This window comes from Borostomias antarcticus (assembly GCF_949987555.1).
Source record: "Borostomias antarcticus genome assembly, chromosome: 15".
NCBI classification, from domain to species: Eukaryota; Metazoa; Chordata; class Actinopteri; order Stomiiformes; family Stomiidae; genus Borostomias; species Borostomias antarcticus.
In genome coordinates this window covers 15,107,007-15,125,612 of record NC_140248.1, presented here as the reverse complement: position 1 = coordinate 15,125,612, position 18,606 = coordinate 15,107,007, and the positions used below count along the sequence as shown (strand labels likewise).

Sequence of the window (18,606 nt, the reverse complement as noted above, 5' to 3'; positions counted from 1 at the left end):
AACAACATTGTGAAACGTAGGCCTACAGTATTCTGAAAAGTATACTGAAACAGCATGTTTACATAAAATATGCTTACTTTAATTTTGAGTTATGGGGTGACAATAATAGAATGTTTTATTTAATAAAAATTAATGTTTGATGCCCATTGATGCTTAACTGCATACTCATTCCGTCTAAATCATCAGACTGTCTTTCTAATCTCTCATCTTCACTTTCTCCTGTCTCCTTCCTTCTCCTCTTCTCCTGCTCTCCTCTTAACAACCTCTATCCTCTCCTCTCTCACCTGTCCCTCAACTCTGTGCTGGTCCTGTCTTCTCCTACCACAATCACTGCCGTTTTTACATACCTTACATAAATAATAGGCTAGATTAGGCTATGCTTAACTGATATTTCGTTGCATTTGCTGTTGCTTTGACTGGCACTTTTTAGGTGGCTGGAGGACCATCAACGCAAGCTAGCGTTGTTAAACTTTCGGTTCAGTCAGCCAAAAAGACGTTGAGGTAGCTATACGTTACCTGATTCGCATGTTGTAATCTACTCGCGCTTGTGGTGTGGACCATCTCCTTGACAATGCTTGCTGCTACATTATTTTGTAATAGACTCGCTGAAGAAAACAACCCTTCACGCAGTCTTTTCAGTTGACCACAGAAAGCAGCATTCACGGAGCGCGCGGCCCAAGCTATTGTTGAAAATAAAAATGCAGGTACTGTACTACATTATCATGGTTTTGAAAGCGCTTTAGGCAGACATATCTCAAAAGTTTAAGACTTAATTAAAGACTTTAATAAACAGTATATAGCCTCATTTGTATTATTATTTTTTGTATCAAATGTATGGTGCGGCGGCAGGGATTTTGGCAGGAACCTTACCAGCGGAGACATTGTGACTTATTTATTAATGTCAGAAAATATACACATTTCATCAACAAAGACTATCTAATCTAATCTAACTCTAAACACCCATGTAATTTGAATTGATGTGATCAAGTGTGCATTTATAGCTCTTCAAATCATGTAGACTTTGGAACTGTTTAAACTCTTAAAAAAAAAAAAAGCTGACATTTGCGACACACGGACAATGCAATTTACTTTTTTGCCTGCTTACATAACTAGTGAATGAGTAAGCTAGCTAAGCTTGCAAACACATAGTCTACATAACCAGTGTTTCCCAATGTAAGACATTCGCTAGCTAGCCAGAGAAGTTCTGTGTGTGTGTTTGTGTGTGTGGGGCTAGCTAACGAGACTGTCAGCCAGAGCGAGGGGAGACAGGTTGAAATAACGGGGTGCACTGCAAAGCATATAACGTTAGCTAGCAGTGTCGAGATTGTACTTTTCCATATTCCAAATTTCCATATTTGATGAAACTGTGGCGGTAGACACATAGCTAAACTGTGCTGCCGACATTAACTTACTGGGAAAAACTGGTAACGTAAAGCTACCTCAACGTGAATTGTAGGCTACACATTCCCCCAGTCCGTTTAACGTTACCTTTGCCGAGCCATCCTCAGCCAGACGCAGTGATAAAGGGGGAACGATCCAGGAATGATTTGCGGTTGTGAGCTGGGCAACTGCTGACTGACTGTTGAGATGACATTCCTGCTTGCAAATATCACCCGACGCTATGATTGGTCAAACTCAAACGACTCAAATGAGGCTAAATGCTTATTGGCATAGATTTGAGAAGCCTACTCAAAAAAAACTAAAAACACAAATAACCACCGCTTTTTGCGTACTTTACAGTGACAAATCGAACCAGCGTACCATGCATGTGTTTACGAGGTAAATGTTTAGTAATTGGGGGACTATGAAAGGAAGAGTTACCCAAAAAACGTTCAGAGTAAGTTAATTTAGCAATAGAAACCCATAAGCCTAATGGGTCTAGGATATAGACAATAAACTACCGCTGGAATGGTGGTGGAGCAATAGCGGGAGCATTTCGGATTACAAGCGGACCGCTGTCCCTGACGCTAATAATCCGCCAGAGGTCCGCTTGCATTCAATTTGCAAATGGCCAGAGGAACCCGACAGCGGATTCGGCCGGGGGTCCGCGAGCTGGTCCATCGGGGACCTGCTGTAGGTCCAATAGCCTTGTGTTCAGGGCTGAAAATTAACACCCGCCACCGGCGGGTAAAATTTCCATTTGCCGACTAAATTTCGGAGGCTATCCGCCACGCTGGCGGGTAAATGTTTGTACCAATAGAGTCATGTAATAAATTATGCGTGCAATGTCGCCACATCCATGCCATAGACCGGCGTTCTTTTTGTTGTGTGTTGCACTTAAATAGCTCCCCCGCTGCCCCATCCTGTCTCAGGGCTTCCATAGCATATCAAGCCACTGTTTCTCAGAAGGGATGTCTTTGATCGCTTGTCATGTAGCTTATAAGCTCTGAAGACGGTACTGGTTCCTCCTTGACTGACTTCACTGGTCATCCAGCTTTAGCTCCATCCAGGTTTAACTTTACATGATAACAGGCTGTGAATATGTTACAGTATGTATTTTGTTCATAAACACATAAAGACCATGAGGTTAAGGCTTGGATCATTTATATCTCATATTTGTGTAGTGTTAGGTAGTTATGGATAATTATACACCGAGAAATTATCACAAATTTATTTGAAATTTTACTTTGGCCTCTTCCTTAAGCATGTATTCAACATAATACTATTATCTGAATGAAAAGTACTGAAACAGATGTATAATGTGACAAAAAAAGGAAATGTATTATTTTGGCCAGTAAAAAATATACTTGGCCGGTGGATTTTTTCATCTACCAGTCCCCTTGGCAGGTGAGCCAAAAAGTTAATTTTCAGCCAGACGTGCTTGTGTTATATTCCGCCGGAGGTCCGCCAGCTCGTCCACCGAGGACCTGCTGTAGGTCCGCTAGCCTTGTGTTATCTGGGTTGATCCCTTACCTTTGTCCAGAAACAGAAGTTGAACCAATTGCAGCAAAATAGCTAACGTTACAGGAATCATCAGTGTGACTGCTTTAGCCACCGACATTAATGTTATGGAAGCTGCTGCTAGTTGTTGTGAGCTCATGAGCTAACTGGCTATCCCGCTATTATTGTGCTGGATTGTGGGAAGCATTGGAACTGATGGGTCCAGGCGACAAGACCTATCTTAATTTATCAGACATTATTTCATGTCATTTCAATTCACAGCTATTTCAGTAGCATGACTATAGCTTCTGTCCTACCAGTCCTGAACAAAAACAAGCCAGCCATGCACATAAGCCAGGCTGGACCTAGCCTGGTTATTGTGAAAACTCAAGAATCTGAATGTTGAGCGATTTTGGTACTATGTGTAATTTTAATTGCATTGTGCCTTGAAGCAGGTGGTACCATTGAAGCCCATTGCAAAATTATAAACATTTAGTTTATTTTTTTCGCTGAAGGAGTGTAGCAGAAAATTGGAGACGTTTCTTTATTACTGTGTGGTTGTACTTAACACAAAGTAGAATGATTCTGATATAGCTGAAAAAAGTAACATGTCCTACCAATGTTTCCACTGGTAAGGTTTTGAAAATCCTTGCCGCCACACCATACATTTGATACAAAAATAATTATACAAATTAGGCTACCTGTACTGTATATTAAAAAGTCTTAAATTAAAAATCTTAAACTTTATAAATATTTCTGCCTAAATGCGCTTTCAAAACTATGATAATGTAATGTTAATTTAAGTAGGCCTAGCTTATTGGGCCGCCCTCCGTGAATGCTGCTTTCTGTGATCAACTCAAAAGACTGCGCGTGAAGGGATGTTTTCTAGCTAGCCTACATTGTAAGTGTTTGAATTGGACTTAAATGCGCCAGTACCTAGCCTACTGTTTATGGCAATATTTAAATATGGAGGCTTTCTTTGAAATTCAATGTTTTGTTAGTTGTACTGTTAAAATATTTAAATGCTCAAAAGAATGACTCTAGAATTGGTTTTTAATATAATATTAAACATAGGGTGAAGAACACCCTAACATATACTGAAGCCAGCAGCAGCAGCAGTATTTTGTCCCTGGTTATCACGGCATTAGTTCATATCGAGGGTTTGGAGCACAAGGGGCGTAACAGTAAGTGACATTTTGGGGTAAAATGACTTTTTTGTATCTGTCTATATGTTACGGTCAATGTGAGAAAACGGGGAATGTGAGCTTTTCCCGGTTATTGCGCACATTCCCCGACCTCGCGGGGAATGTAGGAGGAACATGTGCGTTTCTCACATCTCCCGGGTAATGAGCACATTCTCCGACCTTGCGGGAGATGTGAGAAATTGGTTAGTATTTCTCACATCTCCCGCAAGGTCGGGGATTGTGCACATTAACCGGGAAATGCTAGCAATTCCCGACCTTGCGGTAAATCTAGCAAAGTCCAACCGTATGCAAAACCTCTGCGCAGCCGGTGGGAGAGGGCTCGTGCGCTTAGAACGAGAGGCGCTTGACATTTTGCCCATGGTTTTCGAATACATAGCATCAATTGCATTAATGGAAACATTAAATTGGGTCTAATTATACATGTGTTGAAAGTTAAGATAATTAGCCTACAAGCCGCGAGGCTACGCAACACAATAAGCAAAACAATCTCACTGTTTCACTCGTCCCACTCCTGTTTCACTCGCCCCGCACGGCAGGGACAAGAGAACCAATGCACATCTTCTGTTCTCGGCCGTCTTGAATTGAACTGTTACACCACAGAACGAAACTTAAAACTAATAGGTTGGTAAAGGACATGTACAAGTTGTTTGTCATCATCAAAAAATGTAATCTCCATCTTTATTAATTTCTGTGTAAATCTGATCAAACCAAAAAGTGTTTCATTCGTCCCGGTCCTCCCCTACAGTTAATAACAGTCTGTGGTCTACCTTGAACAGTAATATAGCCTATGCTGCACACAGTGTGAGTAGTATTAGGAGGATAGGCCTACACTGGTGATCAAGTTAACAAACGCAAAATGAAAATTCCAACAACAGGAAGGTGGGAACCTCCAAAGGAACCCTACACGTTAGCTAGCCGAAAGAAAGACGAAACATCTCTCACAGGTGTGCGCCAGTAACGTTAGCCCAACTACCGTGGGTGCCTCTTATGGTGCACGCCCTCTGAGGCGTCACATAAGCCCTCTCCCACCACCCGGCTGCGCAGAGGTTTTGCATACGGTTGCGCTTTCCTAGATTTACCGCAAGGTCGGGAATTGCTAGCATTTCCCGGTTAATGTGCACAATCCCCTACCTTGCGGGAGATGTGAGAAATACTAACCAATTTCTCACATCTCCCGCAAGGTCGGAGAATGTGCACATTACCCGGGAGATGTGAGAAACGAACATGTTTCTCCTACATTCCCCGCGAGGTCGGGGAATGTGCGCAATAACCGGGAAAAGCTCACATTCCCCGTTTTCTCACATTGACCGTAACATATATACTTGCCAGGTAGCCCTTCTCAGTCCTGTTGTCGCATGCTCGCTCATGCCAGTAATAACAGTCTGAAGCTTCAGAGACCGCCACCACCACAGAAGACTACCTCGGAAAAATAAATTAACTCGGACAGAAAGCGCCGAGGCTTCAAAACCCAGCATTTGTTTAAATAGACCCTTTTGCTTAGGTAAGTGAAGTTTCATGTTTATCTGACACTTGTAAATATGAGCGCCTCTGCTAAATAGACCGACACCTATTTATTTTGACGGCGAAGTGAATGGAGGGTGAAAGGACTGAGCGAGCATGCGACAACATGACTGAAAGGGCTACTAGCCAGTTAGCTTTGGGTTTTGCCTAAAATAGCATTAGCTAGTGCTAGATAACTAACTTTAGCATAAATAGCATAGTTAGACAACTTACCTTGAAGATATCCTTCCGTCTGTGTAGAAGTGTTATCTGGATTGATAAGGATTTGATAGCTAGCATTAAGATTCAGAATGTTCATTGGTGAAGTAAGTTAGCACTAGCTAACATTAGCTGGCTAGCACAATTATTAACTTAATGTTACTCACAAGAAAGTTAGTTAGCTAACATTAGTCAATCACACTTTACCAGAACCACCTTCATCAGATAGTGAATGTGATTTAGATAAGCGGTTTACCTTGTTCGCCGGCGTGCATGGTTTGTCTAACTTTACAACGGCTCGGAAATGTTTGAAAATTAGAATGGAAATGTCGTTAGCAGTTGGAGCGTCGGTCACGAGCGAATTGTGCCCCGGTGTGGCGGACTCAAGTGAGTTTTCCAAACTATTTTGGTATTTGTGTCTTTACATGTCTCTCGTTAATACATTTGTATGACCTACCCGCTAGCCTATATTAAATGACAAAACCCTGATTCCTGCATCATAATTGTAGTTTTTTTGGGAAACTAATTTCGCAATGCACAGGCTATGAAAACTCTTCTAATGCACAACATGGGTCCTTTTTTTTTATTTATTAGGCTAGGCCTATCACAAATCATAATTTTCATTTTTCCTTTCTTACTTTATGAACAAAAATAGTTGTTGCATTACTAGCCTACATAAAATTACAGATATTACACATAAATGTACACTATGCAAGTGTGATTTTGAAAATAAAGGCATCATTTTGTTAAAGGTCCCCTATTATTGCTTATATGTCTCGGGTCCCAAAACAAGTTTATTTATTTATTTTATTTTAATGCAGAAAATACCACTTAGACTTCTAGCATAGGGTACATCTACCCCTCTGTTTCAGTCCTGAGAAGAGCCTGGTTTCCATTCACTGTCAAATTAAAATCCTGTCTAGAGCCTGCCTACTCCAAATTTGCATTTACCTTGAAGCAGCAAATTTGTTACAGTTAAAATGAAAATTATTGGCCCATGCAGCCAGATAGGCCGAACAACTGAAAGTAGAGATGCACTGATATGAAAACAATTGGCCAATAACCAATATTAACATACCTGTTATAGCTGATAACCAATATTTATTGATGTCAATATGATCTGTATAAAAACAAGATTCTATCCTAATCAAATTTTATACATACTGAAACACTGTGATGGAAGCACTGAATTTGAAGAAGTAATGTCTTTATTTCCAAAGCATTTCGAAAAGCCTGTAAATCATAGATTTCCCGCATTGTTTCCTATCAACAACAACAACACACAGCGGCAGCTAGACAGTAATAATCATCGGTTGTTCATAATCGGACCAGTTTTGCACATCAAACCGATACCGATATATATATATATAAAAAAAAGACTAAGATCGGCCCATACCAATATGATTACCGATATATCGTGCATCCCTAAATGAATGTGCTGTGTTCCACAGGCCCCATAGTAACATTGGTTGGACCGTTTCACAGCTTTATGTCAATGACAATATTAGCAAATTACAGAGAATAGGCTTAAATGAATCCATGACAAAAACGATATAGCAGCAAAATATTTGGATCAGAAAGTGCAGCATAATGTTTAGATGAAATTGAGGTTGATAATGCTGAGTGAAATGAAAATACAGTATATACTGTCAAGATAGATGGAACATTAAGTTCCGCTTTAATTTCAAATTTCAGACTTAACAGTGGTTTAGCCCTCAATCATCAATGTTTGATTTGAATCTCAAGCTAACCCCACCAGTTTTGGCTGTGTTGTAAAGCTTCTCTCGACATAGCATCATGGAGTCATAGGAATGAGATTTCCTCTGCGCCAGTTCTGTCCCACACCGCCCTGCATATTCTTCTGGGGCTGTGGGCTGTGGCTGGCACTGGGCTGAGAACGTGGTGCACTGGGCCATAGTGTGGTGTACTGGGCTCTGGTAGGTTGTGGTTGTGTTCATAGTTTTTAGAGCAGTCACTGTCGGGGTCTCTATTCTTAGATCGCTGTTGTTTCCGAGAACAGCTGTGATTTTGGGGCTGCAGGTGGTCGTAGTTTTGGGGCTCTGAGTGGTTGTGGTCAGCGGTCAGGGTCTGATCCTGGTTGTGAGAGCGGTCGTGGTGCTGCCAGAAGGCCCGGCTGAGCTGCTCCAGCTCGGACAGGAGCGGCAGCCCGATGTCCAGGTGCATCAGCAGGTTCTCCAGCCACTCCTCCAGCTTACAGAAGGACGGTCTGCGAGAGGAAGACACATAGAAAGAGAAGACAAAGATGAGTAAAAGGGCAAAAAGGAGAGAAGAATGCATGAAAGATCAGGTCGAATGTCAGACGACTGTACCGTGTATCTGCTTCCAAGTCACAGCAGAGTGCTGCCAGGGGGAGGAAGGCAATGGGACACTCTGGGGGGTGGTACTGCTCCAGAAACCCTGGGACATTCAGACCAAAGTCTGGGGTCCGGGGAAGGTAGTCTGGGTCAGCACTCACTCTACCGATCACCTGGGGATGGGCAAGGACAGGCGCCAAAGGCACTTAGATAGCGGCGACCACTGGATGTTGACATATGCTGTAGTCTGAGTATAATTACTATTTTTGTTCATGGCAGCCATGTGTAGCTTAAATCATCTTCAAGATTTACTTCTTATTTGCTTCTTCTATTCCGTATATTGAACTTTATTGAAGGCTAACCATGAGATGAATCAACATTATACAAACCAAAAGAAAATTACAGGCACACACACCCACCAGCACCCCACAATCCCTTTATAAAGAATTAAACACAATGAGAAACAAGAACACATTGTTTTAATATGATGTCGATGTCCTAAAAATGTGAATTAAATACATGGATGGGAGCGAGTTATGTAGGCTATTCCAGTCAGATGGGGCTTTGAATTTAAATCAGTCAGTCAGCATCAGACCTACTGCAGCAACTGCTGCAGGAGCGCTCACCTCACACAGCATGATGCCAAAGGAGAAGATGTCCACCCGCTCATCGTATATCTTCCCTGGGACACAACACAACAACACAGCAAGCAGAGCAAGTTAAATACACATCAGACCAGAGAACGTTGTGGAAGTTCACATGCTAAAACCTTCTTGTGGAGACAAGGGTCGGTGCTCTCAGTTAAGGACCAGCAGTTTCCAAAAGAGAGTAGACTGGAGCCTACAGATCATCTTTTAGAAAACCTTTATTGGTGCACAAGATCACCCACTAACATTTCCAGAGACAACGTTTCTTCATAGACAACGTTTCTAAGTTTCAAAATGAACAGGTACCTACTGTACCGGTTTCAAGGGGAGAATGCCATCGCAGACCCTTCCCCCACTCACCGTGAATCATCTCAGGGGCCATCCAGTAGGGATTGCCCACCACGGTGTACCTCTTCCTCCGGTCCGGCTTACGGAGCTCCGGCAGCCTTCCTGGTGAAGGCCTCCCCACCGCGGGTGCTCTGCCCTGGGTCCTCTCCTCGATCACCAGCCTGGCCAGGCCAAAGTCCGCCACCACCACACTCTGGTTCTGAGAGCGGACAGAGCGGACTACTGGGTGACTGTGCTGCTTCAGCGTACATTGTTTGTGGTATTGTACTGTACTGTAGACATTTTATTCTATTCTGTGTTTTCAGCCTTGGCCCTGAGGGATGGGATCATGTTTACAATGAGACGCACACTGACCTCTCTGACAAGGCAATTGTGTGAGTTGAGATCACGATGAATGACGTTCATTGAATGTAAATATGCCTGAGAAAAGAAACATAGCAGAGAGGAATGAAATACAGAGGGGTCGAGAGTGAGGAGACATACAGGACGGTTTAGGGTCAATGCCGCACCACGGCAAAAGCGTGACCCTGTTATTCCCGTGCCATGCCTTTCACATATGAACGATTTTACAGAAAACTGAAATGATTAATCAAACAATTAATTAAATGAAAAGCCAGTTGATTGATTTTTTTCATTTGAACGAAATAGCCTGTACAATGTGTGTTGTGGTGGCTGCACAGTCAAATTTTTTCTAATTCCAATTTTCCCTGTAAATACATCATCAGATGTCTCAACTACAGATGTCTATGTCCACCAATAAGAATAAGAAGCTATTTCCAGTTCCAAAAATGACTGGTAGGTGTTGCGCGATAGAGACCCTGATTGGTCAATACATTCGGGCGCGGTGCATTCTTTGAATCCAAAATACAGAGGCAGCGGTAAACATGGAGATCCAAGTTTATTCTCAGAGCACTTCTGTTACTGATAGCTGAAAGGATATTATGCCAATTTTACCAAATAAAGCCAAAAGCAAACTACCTATCCCACCTTTAAACAATTGACAAGCACACATGTTTGCATCACACTATAAATAATTAATAGTATTTAATATAACTAAAATGGAATAATAATTAGTTTGATTTTTTTGCCACTGGCAAGGGAAGTCAGTTTCCAGCATCTGTTTATGAAAACAAAATAGTCTGTTCTGACTCAGAACTCCAAAGCATGTTCTAAAGTAGAAGGATAATTAAATGTTTTATGATGGGACAGGGAAATAGACCTAAAAGAAAGAATTGTGATGATCATTTTGTGAGCACAAACTTTTGTGACTCAGCAGCAAACTGTCAAAAATGTTGGACAGATAGAAATAGTGTAATAGTTGTGGGTATGAATTGTATTGCAGAAATAACCACCAAGGGAAACTGTTGGGTTTGTTCTCAGAACTTTAGAGATGTGTCTAAAAGTGCACAGATCAACAAAATATAGCCTACATGCTGTAGAAAATAAGCATTCTCTCTTTTCCTTGAAATATTCTCTTACAATATAATAGGAAACAAAGTGGCACATTGTGTTATTACAGTCAATGTAGTTTTTCAGCATGAGGTAGGCTACTCAATGCTGCAGGTTGAAGGAATAAGCAATTTACAGGACTATCCAACGCTCATTTGATATGAACTCAACGTTGGAATGGCCAGATTAAGGCATCCCTATAAAATATTACTATACACTATCAACTTTTAAAGGCATTCGGTTATTTCAATGGCATTAACACATAGCTCCCTATAAACTATGAAAGGCATTTGGCTATTTCAATGGCATTAACACATATGTAAAGTAGTATGTACCGGACAATATGACTGATTATAAGCTATCCAATGTATCCAACGTGCCAAGCAATCAAATTGAATTGCGGCAATAGCCTGGCGCGGGTCCAGAATGGCACGGCATAGTCCATCACAGGAAAAACTTGGTTGAGGCAATAGCCTGTCAAGACAAACTCACCATTCCAGCAGCGATGTCTTTGGCAAAGCTCACTCTCAACCTCCAGGAGAAATCTCTGTCCTGGACAAGGGATACATGACATGAGTCTTCCAACCAGCTAGCTATACAAAGATAATGCATCCAAAAACAGACAGACCTTTAGTGAACCTATACATATTTCTTGTATTGGCACAGATATTCACACACACACACACACAAACACACAGAAATGAACACTAACCATTTTGTTGATGGTCTCTCTGAGAGTTCCTCCCTGGACATACTCGGAGATGAAGTTGAGGCGTTTGTCTTTGTAAAGGAGCCCAATGAACTTCAGGACATTAGGGTGGTCCAGGCATCGCATCACCTTCACCTGTACACACAGGCGTCAGTCCTCTCTCACATCCCTATCCTCCTCTCTCAGTACACAGGGTCTTGCCACTTTTGGCAGGATTCAAATCTCAACGTCAAATAAATGGGAGAATAATCACTTGGAACTGAAACGAGACGGGGGTTTTCTCCCCACCCACCTCCTTGAGGAAGGTCTTCTGTGTTTCTTCGTCGAAACGGATCAGCTCCTTCATAACCATCACCTCGCCCGTCTCCTGATGTGTCACCTTCACAACACAGCATTATGAGTGGCTGCTCTAATGTTGTCATGTACTGTACTTAGCTGGTCATGCTAGTTCAGAACCTGTTCAGTGGCTGTGTGCTAAATTTGCTTTGATTGGGATTTGAATGAGATTTAAAATTGTAGTCCGATTTTGCACCACTAGGAAGGAGTCAGATCTTGTTAAGACTTTCTTGACATACAGTGGTGGGCTGTTTTGCTGCTGGGGGATTGTGGTATGCCGTCATATTTCGGCTGTACCTTTATGGCCTGTCCAAAGCAGCCCTTGCCGAGCACCTCCCCGTGGATGAGGTCGGAGGGTCTGAAGATGCGGTGGGTCTTCTCCCCGGTGTCCACGCGCAGAGACTCGGAGCGAACCATGTCCCTCCGCTGGGGTAGCAGCGGCACCGCGCCCGGAGAAAGGGGAGGTTTATCTATACTGCAGCTACGCCTGAGAGACAGCGAGAGGGAGAGCATGCATGTATGTTTGTGAGAGAGAAAGAAAGAGAGAAGAGATGGCAAAAAAATAAATGAGAGATGGCAAAAAATGAATGAGTTTTACAACTTCTAAATCCCTTAGATTGCTAACTCTCGTCAAAATCTCAGTGTCTCAGCAGTCGTTCAGTCTTACTGGATGTGTCTGGAGCGAAGTCCCATGGTTCCCTGGTTCTGAGGCGGCGAGAGGCTGAGCCTGATTGGTTCGTCGATCTGCTCTTCTGGGCTTGGCTCCTCCTCCAGGCTGGGGAGCTTGCGGGGAACCTTGAGGTCGTCTTGGGCGCGGGGTTCAGGGCAGCGGCTGCCGTACTGGGGGTCGGATTGGGGGAGAAGATCGTCGGGGGCGTGGGGGTTATGCTCCACAGTCAGCTGTAGAGGACGGCCGATATCCTGGATCACCCGCTCGATCTGGGGAGGAGGCCATGGAAGAGTGCGGGTTTAGGTGTGTGTCTTTTGGCTGGTATGGAGGTAGTATCTTGGTGGGCGCGCGGCTTGGCTGGGGACGTCTACCTCGTCCACTGAAATGTTCCGGACCGGGGTGCCGTTGATCTCCAGGACCCGGTCACCGACGTGAAGGGAGGTCAGCAGGTCAGGGGTGAGGAGGGCAGAGTCCAGCCTGGGGAGGGGGGGGGGGAGGGGGAGGAGAAAGAGAGGATAGTACAGGGAAAGAGGAGTGAAGAAAAGAACAGACTCGGGGTTGGGGTTTTTGAGGAATTTAGTTGGTAGTACTGTAAATGTTCAGAACTAGTAGGGAATTTTTTTTCTGGACTCACTCTGTCACTGTGACAACCGTCCCTTCCTCCTGACTGTAATCCGTATGTATGCCGAGTCCTCTTCCCCCGATGGCAGGGTGGGGGAGGGACACCAGCGCCACCGTGTGGGGACTCCTGGTTAGCTGTGCGATTGAACCTTCCACACGAGAACCCCTCCCTTGGCAGTAACAATGACCACTACAAGACAGACATTCAGAGGAAGAATATGTTTTTACTGTCAGATCACAGATATTTAACACCCTTGATTCCCGTCTGCTCCCTCCCATCGCCAAACTGACCAGTAGAGTTTGGAGTGTTCCACAAGCGTGTAAGAGTCTCCATCTCCGATAAACACGCCACAGTTCATACAAGTAAAACACTCAGGGTGGAACTTCTGCTCTCCAGCCACCTACAGAGAAAGAGAGAGAGAGAGAGAGGAGAAAGTTGGGGCTAAGAGTCATTTTGTACACGCTGTTAATTCTACTCTCAGGATGTTTTCAGGCGAGACATGCTTTGAAACCTGGGAAAACAGACTCATTATGTCCTCATATGTCCTAAGCTCCTTCCACAAAATGGCAACACATCACTTAAAATAAAAGATTTACTTGGGTACAATGCTCATGTAATATAATTACATTTCAATCATTTAGTAGACACTTTTATCCAAAGCGACTTGCATTTAATGATAGTCAGTGTACTATTACTCACCAGAACTCATAAGTGCATCTCCCTTTTAAACAAGTGACTAAGAGTATAATCTAGTGCTAAGTGCACAAGTAGCAAAGATCAGAAGGAGGAAATGTATAACCTGTACACTGAACCTTCTCCTAGTTTGTTACAGCTGTACATAAAAGGTTTGGGTCGGTAATGTGGAATCAGGAATCAGGATTAACAGTTTGGTTAATAGGGTAAGCTTATGTTTTACAGTAGCTCCTTTGACTATGAGCGGCTAATTCGATGAGTCCTGCAATGATGGCCTCTATGTTATGATACAGTATAAGTCCTGTTAGTGAGTCTCTCACCATGATGAGTCCTGCAATGATGGCCTCTATGTTATGATACAGTATAAGGCCTGGTAGTAAGTCTCTCACCATGATGAGTCCTGTGGTGATGGCCTCCTTGCAGCCGTGACAGTGCTCCCCGTAGCGCGCCCAATAGTGTCTCTTACAGAAGAACTGTCCCTCTCTCTCATAGTACCACTGAGACAGGATGCAGCCACACTCACAGCACCTGCAGCACCCAGGGAGAAACCAAACAGGAGAGGCGGATCAGTCAGGGATTCACAGACCAATCAGGAGGTCCTTCAGGTGTAGTAATGGGAGGCTAATCACAGAGGGGAAGAACCTGACACTTGTCATCAGCTGAGTGACTTCCTGCGTGTGAGACCCAGTATCAGGTAGATCGGCCGCGGGTCAGGTGGGACCATCGGACCATCACATACTCACATGCACCATGGATCATTGACATCCTTGAGGAAAATTATCCAGATGCTTGTTTACTCATCTCCTTGCTTTGCTTGTCCACGATTGAGAGCTCTAGTTTCATAAGAACAGATTCCTGCACATGTGTGATGAGGTCAGCATCATTCAACCTAATGAACAGTGTTTCGTTTTTTTTGCAGGTCTGGAAGGATGTGATAGGTGGCTGGTGATCCACAGTGGGTGTTTCCATAACCGGATTATTATTTCTTCATGTCTGATGTCATCAGAGCCACACTACTAACATGTGTATGGTGGAAGAGTTGATATCAATAACGCATACAGTACGTCCTCAGGATAATTTTATGTAAGAACTCTAACCTCCTTATCTTACCAGCACTACCGTCAAAGTGGGAGGGAATTTCCTGAATAGAGTAATGCCACTTCCTCTGTCCTGCTCTCTCGAAATGCCATGAACTCGTACAATGGAGAATGAAAATGCTGTACTACACCGGAGAGTGAAAATGCTGTACTACAATGGAGAATGAATTCTTTAGTGCCTCCTTTCTTGCCATCGCTCTCCATTTCTATGCCAAGAACCACATGTCCTATTAAACAAAACAAAAAAATACAGCAGACATTACTTGTGCTATGGTTCGGCACAAATATACTGTAGTAGGTCACTGGCAAACTTTATTACACAACATAAACAAAAGCTGTTTATGAGATGAGCATCAGTGTCTGGCTAAGGGGATCCCAACAGTGCCTACATGTACATTATCCTACAGTAGCTACTGTAGTTCAACGAGAACAAAGATGCATTCATAATCACGAGAATCCTTGTGAAGTGACTCAGAAGATGTTTTTGAAAACCACCATGAATCTGAGAGAATAGCTGAAGGAGTTAAATACGGGTGAGAGATAGCTGCAGCTGCTGTGCTGTCTTTGTTTTTCTGCCTCTGGCGGATGTGCGACCTGTGAGCGGCACATCTGAGATTCTACTTCACGGGAAACATCTGGACCAGAAATATCACTGAAATTCTCTCAGCAATGAAATCCCCTCATCTGTTCTCTATCCAAGAGTCTCTGTCTTTTCCCCACTACTGTATACCCGCCACCCCCAAACCTATCAGGCCTCTTCCTGTGGCACTGAAGGCTCATGATATCTGCATTCTCAGACACAATAGGACTTGACAATGTAAAAAAACAACTAATTGTGATGTCATGACCAGGGTCAAATGTTATATGCTCATGACGCCCTTCCAGCTGTCCCCTCCCCACCGGACTTCCTTTTAAAAACATTAGTCATGTATAAACGCACTCTTTTATAACTATTATGAACACCAATGGTGGAGAGCATGATAATAGAATTTGATATTATGCAGTAACCTACAGTATACGGTATGTGTTGCAGACATTGCTCACTTAGAGAGAGGGCTATGTTGCAAGAAAGCATGAGATGTTGAAATACCTTTGTATTGCTGAGCTTAATTGCGCACAACCATGCTCCCTGTCTTTCTTTCTTTCTTTCTTTCTTTCTTTCTTTCTTTCTTTCTTTCTTTCTTTCTTTCTTTCTTTCTTTCTTTCTTTCTTTCTCTGTCTCTCTCACACACACACACGCATGCAGGCTCGCATACACAACAAACAGAACATCTTACCTTCCCTTCATTCCTCTCCGGTACCGCTGGTCCCGTCGTGACATTATGCCCTCAGCCTCTTCCGGCAGACAGAAAGACGGTCACTCTCAGCCTGGCTAGAACACTTTTGGGTAGAACACCGAACACCACAGCCGAGCAGCGCGTGCCAGTGGTAGCTATTTGTGTGTGTGTGTGTGTGTGTGTGTGTTTGTGTGTGTGCTCTCTGACACACCAGGGCCGGTAGCAGGTGGTGTTTTCTATCCATGCGCTCAGGCGTTTCCTGCACTCTGAAGTCGGAACTCCCTCACCCATGTCCGTGACTGCATGATGGAAAAAGCACTGATGCCAGTGAAACCATCAATCCTGTCGCCCTCTACTGGCCACAGACTGAGCCTATTGTACCCCCTCATCCCACTCCTGTACCTTTTAGCGTGCAGGCGTCCACCAGTAGGAGATAGAGTTATGTTCCATTCCTCAGCTCCCTCAAATTGCTCACTGAGACTGTATACCACATATCTGCACAAGTGCACTATCCTACATAGTACTGTAGATACACCACGGCAACTGTGTGTGTATGTGTGCATGCGTGTGTATGTGTGTGTGTGAAAGACTAAGACCCAATTAGGCAACCAAACATAAATTATAAATCAGTTCTTTACTAATCGGCATACTCTCTTTCTCTCGACACTGCCCCGAGTCCTGGTGCTTTAAAAGTGTCTTATTCAACTGTCATGAAACTCTGGAACAAAGTCAGGAAAGGTAGACTTCCACCCCAGGGAGTCAGGATCGAGTCACATAGCCTTTTTTTTTTCTTTTTTTTTTTACTGCATATTCCTTATTGAAATGACTAGAAGTTCTTTCTCCGTGCAGCATTGGTCTACAAACTGCCCTGTTAACCTAAGAATACCCCCAGGCTGTAATTCATGCAGTGGTGTTCTGTATCAGCAGAGGAACTCTGACGTTAAACACGTGAGCAGGCGGAGGCTGGAGGGCCTTGGCCCGGGAGAAGAGAGCGGTGTCTATTTCACCTCGCTGCTTAGACAGGGAAATCTAGAATAGTATATGGCACCGTGTAACTTACTGAACTGTATGGCTTACTGTACCTTACTTCTTGTCTGAATGCCCATGGGCATTCAAGTGTGTGTGTGTGTGTGTATAGAACATTTCCTCGTGTAAATACATAGATAGACATGACTCTGGTTCGTTCTTTATTTATGAACTATTCTTATAAACTGTGTACTGTCTAAAAAAAAAGCGCATTACTCTCTTCATATGGCCAATATAAACAATGACAGCTGTTAAAGACACAGATCACCTCTGACTGGGACCAATGATATTAACACAAGGCAAAGCTTGAGTCATACTCAAGACCCTTAACATGCTTCGTCAAACTGGCATCACAGGTACTGGTGACATCACAGGTATTGGTGTCACAGAGAATTCAAAGACTGGACAATAAAGCACTTTTTTAAATCATACATTTCTTGAAAAAGGTTAAAATTCACACACAAACAAATTCAAACATTTAAAGTTGTTAAAGTCTTAATGCACTTAAATTCCTGAACAGAGATTAAATGGATCAAAAGCATATTTCTTTGTTTTACTTCATAATTTAAAAAGTTAAGTAAACATGAACTGTCAAGTTCAGAGTGAATGGACAAAATGGCGTCAGTGTTAACGGAGGTAAAACAGCCTGCAGCATCCGATGCTGGTCACAATGGGTGTCAAAACCCTTTGTGGTGAGCATCATCATAATGTAACCAAACATCTAGCTTACATGAATGTTACTATATAGCTTACAAATGTACAAGCCACATTCTAACATAATTATATCCTCAATATTGCATTAAAAAAGAGACATGAAAAACATGCACCTCAACCAAAGCCATGTATACAGTACCAACACCAATTTATGTTTTAAAAACACTGATAGTACTGTATTTCAAATGGTCTAATATAGCCATTCACAAAATGTTATCAATATTTAAAACATATGGCTTGAAATATATTGTAAAGGCACTGTATATGACTGCAAAAGATTCTAATATCCTTTGCCAAAAGGCTAAACGCTTCTGTAATTTTAGAGAGTGCTGATGCAACAAGCTGAGTTGAAATGTAAGTGTAGCTGTAGACACGCTGCCTTTGAGGGTTGGGAGGAGTTCAGACAGTATATCTAAAATGGCGATTGGTCAAGCCACTACTCTGAAGATGTCTCCTACTTTCTCTCTCTTTCACGGTTCCCCCAAACTAGTAGCTTATGTCTTAGGTCTCTAAACAGCCTGCATGGAAACATGCAAGGTAGATAAAAATGTTAAAAAAAATAACTCAAAAGGTTTTCTCAAGAAACAGCTGCAGACTTGGCATGTCAAGCAAACTGGTAAATGTGACTCAGGAGTCTAAGCCTCAGAAAAGCTTGTTGGTGGAGTGCCAGCATACTTCACAGACAGGTCTAGAGGAGCTTCCTGTAGGACTCCTTGGTATCAGTGTTTTACACAAGCAGGATTCATTATGTGGCTAATAATTGTACAAGTTGTACAAGTGAGGGACAACACAAACAGAAAAACAAAATCGGTGGTACAGTAGGTCAAACTCTATATCTTGGCTTTCATACTTTTTTTCATGAATAGTGATTACACAGGGAGATACATGTACAAAAAGAG

The 18,606-nt window shown here is 43.0% G+C and overlaps 1 protein-coding gene across 1 annotated transcript; it reads right to left on the bottom strand.

Annotated features, from left to right (window-relative positions):
- Positions 1-7,607: 7,607 nt before the first annotated feature.
- Positions 7,608-16,011, bottom strand: LOC311318839 (LIM domain kinase 1-like; the record flags this gene model as incomplete). Its single annotated transcript, XM_084450272.1, has 15 exons — positions 7,608-8,031; positions 8,135-8,292; positions 8,746-8,801; positions 9,127-9,313; positions 9,469-9,534; positions 11,056-11,115; positions 11,276-11,407; positions 11,565-11,651; positions 11,906-12,095; positions 12,276-12,547; positions 12,650-12,752; positions 12,913-13,089; positions 13,191-13,300; positions 13,983-14,121; positions 15,968-16,011. 15 exons carry the CDS (start codon positions 16,009-16,011, stop codon positions 7,608-7,610), a joined length of 2,205 nt encoding a protein of 734 aa, XP_084306398.1.
- Between the last annotated feature and the right edge of the window lie 2,595 nt (positions 16,012-18,606).